Raw genomic sequence first — 18,334 nt, 5'->3', positions numbered from 1 at the left:
GCTCATTTGTATGATTGATAAGATTTGCAAATCTGGTTCTTATTATTTCATTAGGTTTGCCGCTATCAAAGTGGTTTAGCTATTATAGCTCAATTGAGTTACGGAGTTTCTCCGTATGATTGAATTGTTGCTGTCTATATTAGAGTAAACTTAAAAAAAAACTAAACAGTCAAATGAAAACAGTAAAATCATCAATCTAAAGATATACTCGAAATTTCGGAGATCTAATTTCCAAAGCTTTTTGGAATTTCAAAATCGGTTAAAAATGATGATTTTTGACGATTTTTAGTTGAAAGCTTGTCTAGTGGCGAGGTAGGAAAGATTTTTGTTCTGAAAATGTTAATTTAAAAGTTATTTCAATTTGAATACGTAAACTGAAGAGTATAGTTTGTCAAAAACGTTTTGCCTTTCTTACTAAAGAAAGGTATAGTGTTTGCTTTTGGCTCCGACGCCAAATCAAGCTTCGTTCCCAAATCATTTCTCGAGAAATATTCATTCGAAAAATCTGCAAAAAATCATGGACGATCGATTATCGACGCCCGATCGATTGACAATGACAGAATTCGTCTACCTCCAATATCCGAATTTTGGCGCTTAATTTACTGTAGAGCACGCGTGACGTCCGTGTGTGGTAAAACAGTGCTCAATTTTGTGGTAGGGGTTTCTCAGAGCCCACATTATGGATTTAAGCTCTCTTGGGCGCATTTGAAAGGGGATGTGCTGAACCTGAACCAGTTCCATACCAAATTTGAATTTATCCATTTTTATGGGGACTCGGAGTGTGTTTTCACCAAATCAGGCGGTTTTCAAATGAAAATTCGGTCGAAAATTGAAGTATTAAAATCGTTTATTTGTCCAAAAAATTGCATTTTTCCAGCCCTACATCCTCCCAAATTTTCATCCATGTCGGTAATGTGGTTTTTGATTTACAGCTTGTGGACTAATTCACTGTGAGGGGGAAAAACCCCTAAAAAAGGTAAAAGCCAATTTTCACCAAATGCCAAAACTATTCCTTTGGCATTTTATATAATTTTTTTTCTCCACATCATAATCTAGACCATACTCGATGTTCTGAAACAAATTTGACTTCATTTGGATTTACCGTTCAGATTTTAGAAAATTTCCATTTTTGCCTTTCTTACTAAAGAAAGGTATAGTGTTTGCTTTTGGCTCCGACGCCAAATCAAGCTTCGTTCCCAAGTTCGTCAAGTTGAGCTTCACATGCAGACGCGAGCAATGCTGGCGCGTGATGCTGGCGCGTATAGAGTTTTGATACTAGATTACCCCCTTTTAGTGCAAGTTACTTTATCGATTGCTCGTTCATCACACATCGCCTATCATTATTTTCTATGCTAAGCTTCAGTTAACGCAAACTAGACGCAAGCAGCTATCTGTTCTGAAGCCTCATGCTCATTCTTTTGCCTTTCTTTTTTGTTTTGCTCATTCTCTGATCGAACTCTGAGCCAACGAATTTCTGGGAAGCGTTCAAGCTTCCCATGTGCCAGTGACAACGCACATCGCGGGTTTGGTTTTCTAGCTTCGGTACTAGCCTTTTTGTGTATTAGTATTTTTGTTCATCGTACCAGCGCACCAAGGTGGTTTATTCGGTACGTTTGCGTTTGTCGTAGTGAAGTCCCACCGAGCGCTCAGTCGTTGTATGCTTCCCAATCCCAAAAACGCCTAAATGCTTGCTTATTGAAATCTCACAATTTTGCCTAACGCCTAAATGACAGTTTAGTGAATTACAGTAGGCGTTTCAAAGCTTTCAAGAACATTTATGCGGCTTTACCGTTACATCGTTGTTTACAACACGGCAAATTCTCGGGTGTTGAAACACTTTCTGCCAGTTATTTTGTAACCACTTTAACGCATTGGAGCAAGACGGAATTATTTTGTTTTCTCGTTAATTTTTAATATTTTGAAAAGTGCAAAAAAACACTCAGAGAATACGAACAATTTAGCGATATGCAGAAAACATTACGAACATCGCAAATTGTGAGCTAATTCTCTGTCTCAAAAACAATGTGTTCTGATTTAAAAAATCGAAAATGCTTGTGTGCGAGCACAGCTTACAACCGGCCATGGCAAATGGGGCAAAAACCAGCGCTTTTCAGTTAGGGGAACTATACCCTTTCTCAGCCTATTTCTATTATCGGCCTATCAGCACTTTGATCATGAATTACAGCTTTCATAAAGTGTTTTTGACTGTTCCAAAGTAATAAATAGCTCAAATAAAAGTGAGCAAGCAACTCTACATAGTTGATACATCTGAAAATGTCGATTTAATAGCGGAAAACGGCAAAAGTGATGAGAATTGGTCGAACGGCTTAGAGTGATTAAAATGGGTATATTTCCCCTATATGAAAAAATATGGTTGAGTTTCGAATTGTATTATGAATGGACCATTCTATATATTGCTATTTCTTTGAAAAAAAAAAATCAACTGCCGTTAACTTCCTTTTGTAAGAAAGGCTCTATCTCACCCCAGGTGGGATTAAATCGGGTTTTTTTGTGATAAAACGAAAATTAAGAAAAAGTGGCTATTTCCCGTGCACTAATTTTTGCATAGATATGAAAAATGAAGTACACACCACTCGCAGGAATGTTACGGGAAAGTCGAAAAAAAATCCGCGCCGACCGAAACCCCAATCCGCGCATAAATAAAAAAATCGCGACCAACATTCAAGAAATGTTATTTCCAAAGAAAAAAAAATAATACAGAAAGTATTTGATAAAAAATGAAACTCGTTTTATGTTTGAAGGAGTGAAAGCAAAAAACCCTTTTAAAAAATACCTTAAGAGACGACAAGAAAAGTGTCACAAAAAAAATATTTTTGCAAATCAGAGGGACTGAACAATAATTTTGACCAATATAAACAAAATAGAAAATTATAAACCAATATAAACAAAATTTAAAAATCTAATTAATGAAATTTAACTACAAAAATATAAGCTCAAACAAAATTTCTAAATTTTAATATGATTAAATTTTAGATTTCAAAATTATAAAAAATTCAAAATCTATAAATTTTAATACAGATTGTATTCCAAATTCCTCACTACAATTTCATTCCGAAACAAATTGCATTTCCAATATTTGAAAAAAATTAAGAATTTAAGAAATGAAATTTTATTTGAGATTTTTGAGATTTTCTGTTTTTTTGTTTTCAAAGTTGTTTCAAATTTAATATTTTTTAGTTTTCAAATTTTGACTATTTAATTTTTTATTTTTTCTTTAAATTTTGAATTTTTGATTTTTTAGTTTTTTTTAAGGTTTTAAATTTCAGATTTTTGAAATTCTGAATTTAGAATTATCGGATTTTGTAAATTACAATTTTAGAAATTCGATTTTTCTATGTTTTTTTTTTAAATTTGATTAAAAAAACTATTAAGATATAAATAAAAAGTTTCGATTTTTTTTAATTTAAATTTTGTATGATGGAGCATTAATTTTTGAATGTTCTGATCTTTTTATTTTTTGCCAAGAATGTTTAAATTTAGAAAAATATTGAATATATCCACTATAAAATTAAAAATAAATAAGGTTAAATAAACAATACTCAAAACTCAAAAGAAATTACATATTCAGAGCCGGATATATAAAGAAATGTGTTAAGTGTAGCAATAATTTTATTTAAGGAATTCTCAACCATACATTTAAAAAAAAAATCTCTACGTAATCTTCATCTTAATTTTTCGACGGTTCGTATTTAGAAAATACAAACCAACATTTTTAGAAAAAAAAATCTATTCGCAATTCGCAATTTTCAGTGTAAGAACGGGCCTTGACCGATATTATGCACTAGGTTCCCGACGAACACGCACTGCCCTTACACCTACATCTCACCCTTGCTCTGAGTCAGTACGAGCAACACGCTAGAACACGCTTTGAGTGTTCATGCCAGGCATGCACACCTTCTTTTCCGGTTACGCATTTTAACTCGGCCGGGGGTGGTACATTACGTAGGGTTTGATGTAAGTATAAGCGCCTAACCATTTATGGTGTGCCTATCAATTTTCATTAAAGCAAAAACTGTTTTATTTTTAGTTTGAATTCAAAAACTTATTGTTATTTACTGTGTATTGTTTTCTCCTGAAATCTTCCCTATTGTTTAGTCGTGTTAATCTGTTGCTATTTCTTTTGTCGCGGTGTTTTGTTACAATTTTTGGTCCTAAGCATTTTATAAAAGTTTTTCAAAAGTACAATAGTAATATTTGTGTTAATCCTTTAATCATTCCATAAATTGAGTAAGGGCTCGAACCTCACTTGCTTAAGAAAAAGGTTTCAAAACAATGAACAGTGAAGGAAATGTACTATGTAAAGAATCAATAGTAAAAGAAAGATAGTAGAAATTAGAAATTATTCATATAGATAAATAAAGAAAAGGCACATGATAAACAAAATTGACATCGCTGCCAAATTAAGGGAAAGCAGACAGTTTGTTACAGCAGCATCAATTGGTAAAATAGAGTGGAAAAGCGTTGAGAAATAAGAGAATCAAATAAGTCAAATCGAAATCAAATGGAGGATAGTAAACAGAAGCCGTTTTAGAAAATCAGTGAAACAAAATAAACAGAAGATAGCTGTTAACTGAAATGGAAAGAGGAGAAACCCCGTTCTGCGATGCTCAAGTACATCCACAGCAGTTGACTCAACATACTGCGAATCAAAACAATACCGTCTACAATCACAAATTACTTCCCTTTACCACATTGACGCGCCCCTTTCTTCTAGCCGTCTCTACTCTGACCCTCGCTGGTCAAAGGTTTACGAGTCGTTTCCACAGGCCACCAGCTAGGTTACACCTTGTCATCATGATGACTAAACCAAGCCAACGTGGAGGTAAGAAAATAGGACACTTGCAAGGAACCAGAGCCATGCTGTTTTGTCCAAACAGTACTACGGATGTAGTTGGGCTCTTTCCGGGATGTTCCTCGCCTGGGTGTCAACCGACGAGTATCATCAGTATCATGCAGCCTTGGCCTGCACCAATTGAATTGAATTAAACAATAATTAATAAAGAAAGATAACAACGGGCAGGTGCAACATTATTCAAATTCGATAAATAAATACCAGGCAAATGATAAACAGAAATGACATCGCTACCAAATTAAGGAAAAACAGACAGTTTGTTACAGCAGCTTCATTTGTAAAATAGAGTGGAAAAGCGTTGAAAGATAAGAGAATCAAATACTAATACAATCAAAATAAAATGATGAAATCAACCAGTGAAAAAATAACAGAGGAATAGATAGTATCCTCGACAGGGGTGACATTGGGTCGGGGGGTGAGATTGGGTCATACAAATTTCAGCATTTTTGCTCGTGCACTGTTCAAATTTTTGCCACGTGTGTCACTGTTGTGGTGCAATTTTGGAAGGTTGAATATTACCTCTTTTATGATGTAATTTTACATCAATTCAGACTGAAAAAGTGACATTAAAGCAGAAAAGTGTTAAAATTACACATTATCAGAGGTAAAATTATACATTTTTTTGTGACAAAAAAATGTACCCCTTCCCAGATGTACCTTGTACGCTTTGGTTCACACGAGCTGTCAAATGACGTCACGGTGTAAAACCTAATTGTGTTGTGTTTACCGGTAAACTTTTAACGAACGACGACTTTGACGAGAACGAAGGAACAAACCGAAAAGGACAAGAAAATGATTATAAATGTTTTGACAACAGATTATAACTAGAGTTTTTTTTGATAAGGTCCTATAAACATAAAAAATTAAAAAGAACTCTAGATATGTGGAAGTCACAGGTACATCAAGGTCTCACGACATATAATTAAAGCAGAACTGGTATTGAGTGAAAGACTATGCAGCGTCTTTAATAGGTACGGCATGTTTTTCGGAGGCATTGATATCTTTAAAATTATTTATTAATCGATGGAGTTAAAATTTGTGTTTACTGGGATTTCAGCAGATATTTTCAGTATAACACAAAAAGTTTTTTTTGTTTTTCGTTCGTCAGTTATTCTGTCAATACATTACATATATACCTTTACAAAGTCCACAATGCAAATCCCCGTTCATCACAACGACCCAACAGCGCCCTACTTGCAAGACGCGTTAATACACTGTTATCACTATCTCGTCAACAGCCGTGCATGTAAAGCCGATTACAAGCAGATTGCCCCGCACGAACAGCTTCTGAACAAGCTTCGTCAGATCAGTAAGAGTTCGACCGGCTTCGAAGCAAGTCGCCTTCTTCTACAATATGGGAACTCTATCCCTTTTGCTGGCAGTGCTCTGCTGTGGCTGCTTCACGGTCACATTGGGGAGTGAGGAGTTTGTAACCGTTGAAACCGTAAACGGTCCGCTACGTGGTGAGAAACGTGACTTTTACTACGCCTTTGAGGGTATCCCGTACGCCAAGGCACCGCTGGGTGAGTTGCGGTTGGCGTCTTCGGTGGTGAACGATGCTCGCTGGGAGGAACCAAGGAATGCCACTGAGCCGGGACCGGTTTGCTTGCAGTGGAGTCACTTTGTGGAGGGTGAGGATCGCTCGACCGGGGAGGAGGACTGTCTGTTCATGAACGTGTACACGACTTCGGTTGGAGTGCTGGAGGAACCGCTGCCGACGATCTTCTTCATTCATGGAGGAGCGTTCATGTTCGGAAGTGGCGACTTTTACAAGCCGGATAATTTGCTGCGTAAGCCGATGGTGCTGGTAACGTTCAACTACCGGTTGGGACCGCTTGGCTTTTTGAGCACGGAAGATGATGTGATTCCTGGTAATTACGGGTTGAAAGATCAGGTAACGGCGCTCCGTTGGATTAGAAGCAATATCGAGGCCTTCGGCGGACACGCGGACAACATCACGATCGTGGGTTATTCCGCCGGGTCGGCAAGTGTCCAGCTGCACTATCTGTCCCCAATGTCCCGCGGTCTGTTCAAAAACGGCATCGGCCACAGCGGATCCGCACTGAATCCCTGGGTGCTGGCAGAAGATTCCACCAAAAAAGCTCAACTGATCGCAACCACCGTCGGCTGTCCCACCACTTCAAGCACCAAAATGCTCCAATGTCTCCGCGATAAACCTGCCCTGGACATTGTCCGCGCCGTTGGTCCGCTCTTCAAGTACCTCTACAATCCGTTCTCCCCGCTGGGCGTCGTCATCGAGAAGCAGTCCAAGAACAACCCGCGACCCTTCCTGGCGGACCACCCCTACAAGCTCATGAAGTCCGGCAAGTACTTCCACGTGCCGTTAATCCTGTCCGTGAACGAGGCCGAAGGGCTCTACCCGGGCGGGGAGTTTATCAGCCGGGAGGAATATCTGCTCGAAATCGACGAGCGGTGGAACCAGCTGGTGCCGCACATTTTGGACTATCACACTTCGTTGGGTGGAGACGACGGCGACAAGGAGAAAGAAGAAGTGCGCCGCAACGAGATAAGCCAGATGATTAGAAAGCGCTACCTGGGACGGCGAATGCTGAGCGATAACAGCTTTCGGGACTTTATACGGGTAGGTTGGTTTGGCGGAATGGACGGGAGGGGAAGTATTCTTTTAGACGCTATTAGTTGTGTAAATAGCATCCAAATCAATCAAAATAACATGATTGTAATGTGAAGTAACTTCGCATTTTGACGTGTCGTTTCGGATATTTCAATTTTAACGTGAGATGAAATCTTGCCAAATACGATAGAGGGAAGTCGAGGTCTGAAAAACATGAAAAATTTAGAATTCGTTTGCATTTCCGTAAAACGTGATTGAGGTCTTTTGCAGTAACTCAAAACGTACCTATTTGTTAAAGTATGTAACTGAGTATACTCAGAAAGTTTCCCATCCAAAAGCAGCTCGCCAACTGGACAGAACAAAAATGACGATTCAGAATAGCCACATGAGGCCGAATCTCAGAACGCAGATTCTTGAAACGCCAAAAATTATATGGACAATTAATTTTTTGCTAGGATAAAGTAAACCATAAAATAGATAAAAAAAATTAAGTTTTAAAAATTCATAAAGGATTTGAAAATCAAAATACAAATCGACCTCGATAATTCACGCCAAATTGTCATTCAGAAAAATCGAAACACGAAATTTATATTATTTTCGTCGCACAATTTAAAATACGAGTTCAAAAATGCCCGAAAGTTATCAGATTTTCTGTAATCAATACAAAAATTGCAATATTTATTTTTCAAATCGGTATTATTAGTGAACAATCATGTTACAATAAGTTCTTTTGCAGTTCATGACAGAGTTTTGGAGTTCCTTTCAGCTGTGTATTAAATCTCAATCTATTTTGGAACGATTATTGCTTATAACTAAGAGATTACCAAGAGTAAGAAAAAATATAGAACAAGCTTACTAAAATTGCGAATGTTTTTTTTTATCCATAACTTATTTTTATAAAATTTGCTAATATTGTAATATTTAAAAATGCAAGAATTCTGCAGTTTTTCATAATTTGAAAGGTCCAAAATTTATGAATGTAAGACTTTAAGAATTTGAGAATTGCGCATGAGCATGAGCATGAGAGACCACCAATGGATGTCCATCGCCGTTGCTGAAAAAAAAACGAAACTATTGGCACTACGCCCCCCGGGGCATGGCCTTCCTCTAACGTGGGATTTCTGCTCCAGCGCCTCTGACGAGACAGGAGAAACCGGGACCGACGTTTTACTTCACCATCCGATAGAAGCTCAGTGGATAAGGCGGGAATCGAACCCGCGTCTCATAGCATCATCGGGATCGGCAGCGAAGCCGCTACCCCTGCGCCACGAGACCCACTACCGTTGCTGAATAGGGCCTCAATATCCTATCAATACAACCGAGCATACGCTTCAACGATCTAATGGTGTTTCCCTTATCAACAGCATGTATGAATGCGCTGAAAAGATAAAACATCAAGATCATCAAAACTAGATCTGGAGCAAATTGGTAACAGTCGTTGGCCACCAACGGCGCCCGCCATGTCAGTTTGTAGATCTCGGGGAGATTGGCACGGGAATGTTAGTAAGCACAGGTTTCTACAAAGGGTGATATCCACACCCCCACGTGTGCCGGAAAAACTACTTCTTCTTGGAGTTTTGTTGGTGGGTGAAGGTAATGGCCAGGATTCATCATAGAGGATGATGATGCGACCCAATAATCAATAAATTTTGTTTGATAGTGTGATGGATTATGAATTCTCAAGGCAAACAGTCGGATGATGCGGATGAGACTATTGGTGTCGAGTGTATCAAAAAAGATTCAATCTTAGACAGCCGGCTGTGGAAAGATAAAAACCAAAATAATATGCGAAAACTCGAAACCGCCCGGATAGAAAAAAAAACACACACAATCAGAAGGACAACAAAGACGGAAAGAGCATCGAAAATTTTGCGTGATGACCGCGACGCGCACCGTTCGACGGTAACATTTCAAAAGGCATCATGTACATTTTGACACTTTCTGGGTTATTGCATATTCTAAAAGTACTCCTAATAAGCTACCTCTCCACCAAAAATGAGCAAAAGTTACTTGTCCCGCCCGTGTGGATCAATCGGACCGCGCACTGGACTCACAATCCAGAGGTCGCCGGTTCGAATCCCGCGGCGGGCGCTCTAAAATTCTTAAATATGGGTAAATATGGGTATTCGGCGCCGTCGCTCCGTGCCATACTTTCATACACTTAGAAGCCCAGGGCGGCGAAGTCCTTGTAGATAAAAGGAAGACACTGTGGGTCTCGTGGCGCAGGGGTAGCGGCTTCGGCTGCCGATCCCGATGATGCTATGAGACGCGGGTTCGATTCCCGCCTTATCCACTGAGCTTCTATCGGATGGTGAAGTAAAACGTCGGTCCCGGTTTCTCCTGTCTCGTCAGAGGCGCTGGAGCAGAAATCCCACGTTAGAGGAAGGCCATGCCCCGGGGGGCGTAGTGCCAATAGTTTCGTTTTTTTACTAGTGGTTGGTACTAGCAATGGTGGCCGACAGCTATAGAGTCAACTTCGTTTTTTTTTACTTCAGTAAAGTCTGTTTAATCATGATTTTAAATAAAGTAACATAAACAAAATCTCTGCCATCAGCAGTCCCTGTTTATATAGCCCTGTCAACATGTCAAACAAAAGGCTACATAAACCTCGTGACGAAAAAAAAGCAACAAGAAAAAAGCGCCATGTACATTCGGCGAAGAAAAACGAATCATAACAAAGCGCCCCCCTCAGTGACAGCAGGGTGATATCGGCGTTGGCGATTTCAAAAGAAGTTATGTTTGTTTTTCTCAAATAAAATTACGGAAATAATGTTTTATTGAATATGGATGATCAAGTATCAATAAAAGCAACGTTTTTCATCGTTTGTTATCATTAGAACATCTTATTTTGCTTTTATATTAAAATGGGAATTGAAAATGTATGCTCAACATTCAAATGCGTTTTTTCTCAAAACGCATGGTCTGTACATGATGCTTTTTGAAATGTTGACGTCGCATTCAACTTCACGAACGCAACTGTCAAACTCCACGAAACCGCCCGGATAGAAAAAAACAAACACAATCTTGTAAGACTTTAAGAATCTAAGAATTTGTGAATTTATGAATTAAAGAATGAAAGATTAAAAGAATTTAAGAATTAAATGTGTAATTTAAAAAAAAAATATCTTGAATTATTTTTTTTAGTTTAAATTTAGATATTTTTAATTTGAAATTATGTTTTTTTTCAGCTTTAGAATGTTTAAAAATCATAAATTATGAATTTTTGTATTAAACAACTATAAAAATCAAAAAAAGTTTTGGATTTCTGAAGCTTTGAATTTTAAATGTTGGAGCTTTAACTTTTTTCCCCAAGAATGTTTAAATTTAGAAAAAAAATGTCTTTCCAGCAGAAAGATTTTTTTTCTAAATTTTATCATTCTTGGGGAAAACAGTTAAAGCTCCAACATTTTAATTTAATTTAATCCCATCTAAAATCAAAGGCGGAAAGTCAGCTTCTGTTACGTTCAATTAAGTTCATATTTGGATGTGACCACAGTACGTCCACTGGCACAATAATCATTGCAACAATAATCATTGTTGTCATACGAATGTCTATATCTTTTGGAAAATCATGAAATACGGTTCATGATATTAAAAATTTAAGGTACCCAGTATAAAAATAGACAATAAACAAGGTAAATAAAACATCACTCAAAACTCAAAAAAAAAAAAATAAATAAATATTCAACAAAAAAGTGTTTAAAAATAACTCTTCAAAAAGGCTCAAAGCATTTACCTGTTTTCAAAAAAATGTGTTATGTTGCTAACATTTTGAGTTATCACCAAAAAATTTCGATTTTTCTTCAAAAATGGCGTAAATCTCGATTTAGATCAAGATCTAGAAATTTGGCACCTTCAAATTTACATGAAATTTTCTCCTCTATAACTTTGCAGCAGATTCCAAAGCTAAAAAACGTCAACCAACAAAGCTTCCGACATCCGACCCTGTAGGGGAGTGTGGGGTTATTTGGACACCCTTAGGAAATTGCTCTGTCACCGGCTGTATGGATATTTTAAAGGAATGTGGATGACACCAGAGGATAAGGGAGACCATATTTGATGGAAAAATGTCATTCATTTCGATAAATTTTGATGAAAAACCCATTTTAATCGCAAAAATTAAAAGGTGTGGGGGTAATATGAACACCTCTATATGGTAATTTGGAAATGCCTTGTAGGGTAATATGGACACTTATTTTGGGGTAATTTGAACACATGTTGAAGAATAAGTTTAACATTTGATTTTTTGAGCATGTTTTTTATCCTTCAACCTGGTTTTGTAATTGCTTTATATTTTGAAGTGTTGTTTAGCTCACAATATTTCATCAAAGATTTAAATAATGATTTTGTGATAGAACTATAATTCAATAGGAAGATAACAAATAGATCAGTGTAGTATACATAGTTTAATCATTAATACTGAAATGATTTAAACATTGATTCTGGATTAGGCACAAGTTTAGTTTTTAGTGATTAAGGTATCGTTTATGCTTATATAAATCAATCTTTATATAGAAATTATTAGCCTGAAAATATCAATTTTTTTTAATTTTACATTCTGTAGCCCTTCAAATTTAAATATTATTGTAAACCAGCATACAAATTAGAAATGTCAAAGAAATAATTAAAAGCAATCAACATTAGCGTCTTGTTGAACGCCAAATGTACAGTAATCAGATTTTCATCAATTCGAATATTGGAATAAATTCATCTAAATTAAAAAATATGGATTTTGTGATAGTTCTCATTGCTCACATTCCTTTTTGATTGATTTGACATATTAAATCCCTCTCAATTTATCTGAATCCCTTTAAAAACTCATCCAACCATGAAAGTTACTTTTTTGTTGCCTGACAGGTAGACTTTCAGGTATGTCCAAATTACCCCACAAGGCATGTCCAAATTACCCCCATAGCATATTCTATCATAAATTGCAATTTTCGATGATAAAAATGGATAAAATGCACAATTTTCATACGTACATATCTCAGGCATCGTCCAAGCAACCCCCTTAAACAAAAAATGTCCACTTTTTGCCATATTACCCCTGCAAAACCTTATTTCCTAACTTTCAAATATTAGAATTTAAGGCAGTACCAACCGGCCTTTGGAAACTTTTACATATTATACCAAAACTAGGGGAAATTCTCGTATGTTTGGCAGGTTAAACACTCGCTCCTAACTCCATCCAATTTGCTGATTTTCACTATTTAAACAACTAATTTTGCTAAACTTTTGATACAATCTTGCTTGCTCACTTCTTATTTAGCTATTTATCACTCGATTTCAGTTGAAAACGTTTTTAATTAGCTTTAATTGAATGTCAAAGTTCTGACCTGCCAACATTAGAGGCACGCTGGAATTAGATGCTGTTCCCCTACTTAACTTATTCCAACTTTTTTGGTTTGTCCATACTCCTAGCCCATTACTAGTACTAGCCTTATCACTTAAATTGCCGTTTTCACTTTATATCCGAAGAAAACGTGATTTTTAAAGGGGTGTCCAAATTACCCCCACTGTCCATATTACCCCAAACTCCCCTAGGTATGTAAATAGCTTCAAAAGATAGTCTTTATCAAGTACAATAACTCTTCCGACGACATAAGAAACCAGAAGGACGACAAATGAAGGAGTCAACAATTTATTGAACTTAACTTTTTCATTCCGAATACTGTATATTGCTGACATATTAGCCGTCATCTAGGACTTACATATTACCATTTTCTGCTAAATACAATGTTCGGCCTTTCGCTATCCAAATTCTAGAACGCGATGTTACCGTTCAATTTATAAACATTGAAATTGGATACTAGTTAGTCAACTGGCAGTGCTGTACTGCGGAGTAAAATTAACTTTAAAAATAACATTTTTTTTCTCCAGATGATCTCCAATCGGCTATACTTTACCGGTGTCGTGACCTCCGCCAAGCTAATGCAGGTGCACTCGCCGATCTACCTGTACTACGACGTGTACAAAACTAAGTACGGAGTTGGTGAGCTGCTGGCCAAATCGATGAAGAATTATGGCGTCGCCCACGGCGAGGACGTGCTGTTGGTGTTCAAGAGCGTCCTGCGGGACGAAATTCCCTACACCGAGGAGGAGCTGCTGGTCGCGGGGAAGTTCGTTGCCATGTACGACACGTTTGCCCGGGAGAGTGTGGCCCGGTTTGGCGACGCGGACATTCCCCGGATGGATCGGGCGGACTTGGTTCGATTTTTGGAGATTAAACATCCCAAAAGTGAGCCGAAGCTGGCGCGACAGTTGAACGACGAAGGCTTTTGGAGCCAGTTGGACTTTGGGGACGGAATGCCGGTGGAGAAGGCTCCAAGTAAGAAAGAGGAACTTTGAATTTTATGAAATAAAGTACCTTTTATACATTTGTTTTAAATGAGTAAATATTAGTTTTGGAAGATATTTGATTGATTGAGAAGTTTCCCAAGAAAATGTTTTCCGATTGGTTTTAATTTGATTTTACAGCAAAAACATGGATCTACTGATAACACAACGGTCAAGGTCAACCCTATTGCAAAAGTAAACAAACAATTCCCACAGTTTCAAACTAGAATGAAACGATTTATCGTTGCACACCTACCTTTTCGTCCAGTCGGATGACGCTGTAGCGGTCATTATCAGCCGACCCGAGCAGTGTAATGCCCTGCTTCAGCCGGTGCCGGTCGTCATTTACAACGAGAAACATCTGCGAGAGCAAAAAAACAAGTGTCAACAGGTTGATAACGCCATTCCGGGAACAATCTCCTCAAACGGAACAAGAAGCAACACTGCCGTACCTGGCAATCGGAATCCATCGGGGCTCACGGGCGCAAAAGTTACACTATTCACACAACATTGATTAAAACGGAAACTTAAACGTTTTTGCGATTTAAATTGACAAAATCGTCTGCGGAATTTTAAAGCCTTTCGGGAATAAACACGTTTGTTTACCACAGTTGACTATTTCAAACCTTCGAGCAACTGTCAAATTTCGCGCCTGCACGCTCATTTGAAATAACCCAACTGTGTAAGTTTTTTTCTCACATTAGTCACATTCATATAAGAATGTAAGGGAGCGTTCTTTTATTACGTAACGCGAAAAATCGGACTTTTAGACCCCCTCCCCCCCCTTTTAAAAAATTTGTATGGAGCGTAACAAGGCCTCCGACCCCCCCCTCCCCCCCTACTGCGTTACGTAATAAAAGAACGCTCCCTAAACATCAGGGGCACGGGGTCTTTTCAGGGGGTAGTATTTTTTGAGAAATAGCAAGAAAACTGTCATAGGGGAGCTGGGGGTAAGACGGCCACCCTAATGTAAGGTATGCACCGGTAAAACTGTTGTTGATAATAATCTGGTAGTTTTTGTTATGTTTGTGCTTGTTCGGTAAAAGAAAAGTGCCAGCTCGAAAGAAAAACTACAAGTTTTTCAACCTTAAATTTGAATGACTTTGGGTGTTTGAAATTTCTCCCAGAACATATCATTTCCCTATGTAGGTCCCTACTTAAAACTGCTCAAAATGTATGGGGGCTGTCATTCTGAACACCGCTGGAACAACGGAAAAAATGTCGCCGAACTCTTCAATAGAAAAGCCGGCTGAAGCTTTAAAATGTCGTTTCGATGGTGTCTAGACCAAAGAGCTTATGTCTGAAAATATTTTTATCGGATTCTATGTTAATTTTTACGTGACATACTCAAAAATGGGAGGAGTTCATAAACAGGATTTCTGTAGAAACCCCGTTATGAGAGCGAGTTGTGGCGCTATAACCACGGCAAATAGTGTCCAGGGCATTCGTGGAAATATAATGTCCCATCCCAGAGGGTCCCAGAGTACCAAACCTTCTTAGCATGGTGCTCCCAACGAATACAACCAAAATCTCGGAGCGTATGGTGGTGTGTCCCCACGCTGTCGATTCCCCTGTCGATTCAGAATTGTGTTGTTGTTCGAACACTCAGTGCTCAAACTCAACCCAATTACGTGCCATCTCTGCGATATGGCTTTACGCAGTAGGCCTGGCCGCTTTAACGCTTGTGCATTCTAATGCAATGGCACACTACAAATGTTAATAAATGACAAGAAGAGTGCTAGGGGAGCGTTCTTTTATTACGTAACGCAAAAAATCGGATTTTTAGACCCCCCCCCATCGTAACAAAATTTCCATACAAATTTTAAAAATTTTGTATGGAGCGTAACACGGCCTCTGACCCCCCCTCCTCCCCCTGCTGCGTTACGTAATAAAAGAACGCTTTCTAGGCGTCATCTAACCTAAGGCACTCTCCAGGATCCCTTCGAAAGATTGGCTGCGCTAGGGTCTGATTAGATTAGATTAGGATTTCTGTAGAAATCCCGTTATGCGATGTTTCAGGTACATCCACAGCAGTTGACTCAACATACTGCGAATCAAAACAATAGAGTTATCTAAGCCCGATCTCACGCACACTAGCACGCCATTTGTTTTGCTGGAGGGTACAAAATTTAACCTCAATCTTTTTCGTATACGTACACGCAATACATGCGCACGTAGATAACTCTATAGAGTTATCTATGCCCGATCTCACGCACACTAACACGCCATTTGTTTTGCTGGCGGGTACAAAATTTAACCTCAATCTTTTTCGTGTACGTACACGCAACACATGCGCACGTAGATAACTCTATACCGTCTACAATCACAAATTACTTCCCTTTCCCACATTGTCGCGCCCGCTTTCTTTCAGCCGTCTCGACTCTGACCCGCGGTGGTCAAAGGTGTGCGATCCGTTTCCACAGGCCACCAGCTAGGACATCATGAAAACCAAGTCAACGTGGAGGTAAGAAAATAGGACACTTGCAAGGAACCAGAGCTGTACTGTTCTGATCAAGATAATTCGGATGATCTAACATAACTACGGATGTGGTTAGTTGCGCTCCTTCCAGGATGTTCCTTACCTGGACGTCAACCGAAGAGCACGCAACAAGATCAGTGCCTTTGCATGCTCTTAGGTATCAATCCTTGGCCTGCGGAATCTAATTAGAATCGTATACAAATTTCGTTTCAAACGCAACAACCGGTTTGAACACGGAACCGGTTGTTGAGTTTGAAACCGGAATTGTGTACGATTCTAATTAGATTCCGTTTCAGAATTCGGATTGATTTGACTGGACAGTACCTTCGAGAAAGACGTACCTACGAGACGAGAAAGACGTAGTCTACGTAAAAAAAAAATGATTTCAAAACAGTTCAAACCGCAACATATCAGTTGACACCAACCTATCAAAATTCTAAAAATATGTATTTGTGAGCGATAATATGTACTTGAAGAGTTTTCCAAGAATTGTTGAACGCATGAACCAAGTCGCGCGTGATTGCTATAAAGTGACATCACTGTGATCATCTCACACTCTCTCGCTCTCTCACTCTCTTGTTTGGATCGAGTTTAATAGTCAGGACCCGGTGCCTGCAATCCCCGTTACAGTTTATATGGAATTCCAATAAGAATGTAACAGAAAAATTAGGCTTCGGGTCCAGACTGTTAACAGTCTGGACCCGAAGCCTAATTTTTCTGTTACATTCTTATTGGAATTCCATATAAACTGTAACGGGGATTGCAGGCACCGGGTCCTGACTATTAATCGTGAAGCAGCGTAAGTATACTATAAGTCGATATCGTTAGTCAGAATCTTGTCCTCGGACAGAGCAATAGTGTATTTTCACTTTCAACTGAATTCAAAATAATTCGAGTAGCTGTTGTCATAACGTGAGTTTTTAGTAATTAAAATACCGTCAACTGGGGCTATTCGGATCTCCAGTCTAAATAAAAACAAATTTTAGACCTAAAAGCATCATGTTTCGAAATTGATGCACTAATTTTGATGTTTCTGGCAATAGTTTTGTGGAGCAAAATCTTGATTTTTGAATTGATCATTTTACAATTTTCCATATAACGACGAGCCAGTCTAGTATACATATCGACTCAGAATCGTTTTCTGAGCAAATGTCTGTGTGTTGGATGTTGATCAAAATAATTGCACTCGATCATCTCGGGAGTGGCTGAACCGATTTTAGGGTAGCACCGAGTAAGGTAGCACATAAGTAAGCTTTCAAAGAATTTTGCATGTATTCATACGCGAGGAGTCAATCACTGAAGTGTTTTAAGGGCGAGTCCACGAGCAAGGCATACCCATCTTGCATCAACCTCACCAATCTGCCTGAAATTTTCAGGGGTTGTTTCTACATATAAAACTAGCATCTGGCCAAAATATGAGCACTCTAGGTCAACGGGAAGTGGGGCAAATCGGGACACAAAGTTTGAAGGTTCAAAAACGTCAAAAATCTTAAAAAGGCTATAACTTAGGCAAAATTCAATTAAATTTCAAAATTCAAAATGCATCTGAAAGGGCTTAAAAAATGCAACAAAATGCAGGGTTCGAACCGGTTGTTGCGTTTGAAACGGAATTTGTGTACGATTCTAATTAGATTCCGTTTCAGAATTCGGATTGATTTGACTGGGTAGTATACCCACTGAGAATTTAGGCTCGAGCCTCGAGTCGATCTGGCTCGAGCCAAAATTCTCAGTGGGTATTTACACACGGTGTTCAAAAATCAAAAGCAATGTACTTACTTTCAGGCGCGTCTACAAAATTGGTAATAACTTTGCAAAACTTAAACGAAATCTTGATGTTTTGGTATTGGTTTTGAATGGTATTGAGCAGGGCTTTATATAAATATAAAAATTGAAATAACAAGCCATGCTATTAACATTTGAATTCCGAAAGTGGTTTCAAATGCATTTTTGTTCTGCCAAGTTGTTTAGAAATTATTAGTTTTCAATATATTTATGTACCGACGAAATTTTTTATTCCACCGATTTTTGTTGTTGTAAAAGATTGTTCTAGAAA

At 38.3% G+C, this 18,334-nt stretch overlaps 2 protein-coding genes across 4 annotated transcripts in view; one reads left to right on the top strand and one right to left on the bottom strand.

Moving 5' to 3' along the window:
* The window catches only part of LOC6038800 (mediator of DNA damage checkpoint protein 1), a 35,169-nt gene extending 20,736 nt beyond the window's left edge, over positions 1 to 14,433 (bottom strand). For all 3 annotated transcript variants that reach the window (XM_038259082.1, XM_038259083.1, XM_038259084.1), the window contains exons 1-2: positions 14,255 to 14,433; positions 14,059 to 14,163 (exon numbers count right to left, since the gene is read on the bottom strand). In XM_038259082.1, coding sequence (XP_038115010.1) covers positions 14,059 to 14,163; positions 14,255 to 14,272 — 123 coding nt within the window. In that variant the 5' untranslated portion in view covers positions 14,273 to 14,433. The remainder of the gene's footprint in view (positions 1 to 14,058; positions 14,164 to 14,254) is intronic.
* LOC6038839 (venom carboxylesterase-6) lies at positions 6,169 to 13,862 on the top strand. The gene is made up of 2 exons (XM_038259085.1): positions 6,169 to 7,475; positions 13,347 to 13,862. The coding sequence occupies exons 1-2, from the start codon at positions 6,228 to 6,230 to the stop codon at positions 13,812 to 13,814; spliced, it is 1,716 nt and encodes a 571-aa protein (XP_038115013.1). The 5' UTR covers positions 6,169 to 6,227; the 3' UTR covers positions 13,815 to 13,862.
* Positions 14,434 to 18,334: the final 3,901 nt, after the last annotated feature.

The sequence above is a fragment of the Culex quinquefasciatus genome, chromosome 3, assembly GCF_015732765.1.
Source record: "Culex quinquefasciatus strain JHB chromosome 3, VPISU_Cqui_1.0_pri_paternal, whole genome shotgun sequence".
In the NCBI taxonomy this organism is placed as follows: domain Eukaryota; kingdom Metazoa; phylum Arthropoda; class Insecta; order Diptera; family Culicidae; genus Culex; species Culex quinquefasciatus.
This window is presented reverse-complemented; position numbering and strand designations above follow the sequence as displayed.

What these genes read in the sequence shown, in the direction of transcription:
- LOC6038839 (XM_038259085.1), top strand. Translation starts at nt 6,228, where the DNA reads ATGGGAACTCTATCCCTTTTGCTGGCAGTGCTCTGCTGTGGCTGCTTC. An exon ending in GCTTTCGGGACTTTATACGG is followed by an intron (nt 7,476 to 13,346) that starts GTAGGTTGGTTT and finishes TTTTTTCTCCAG; the next exon opens with ATGATCTCCAATCGGCTATA.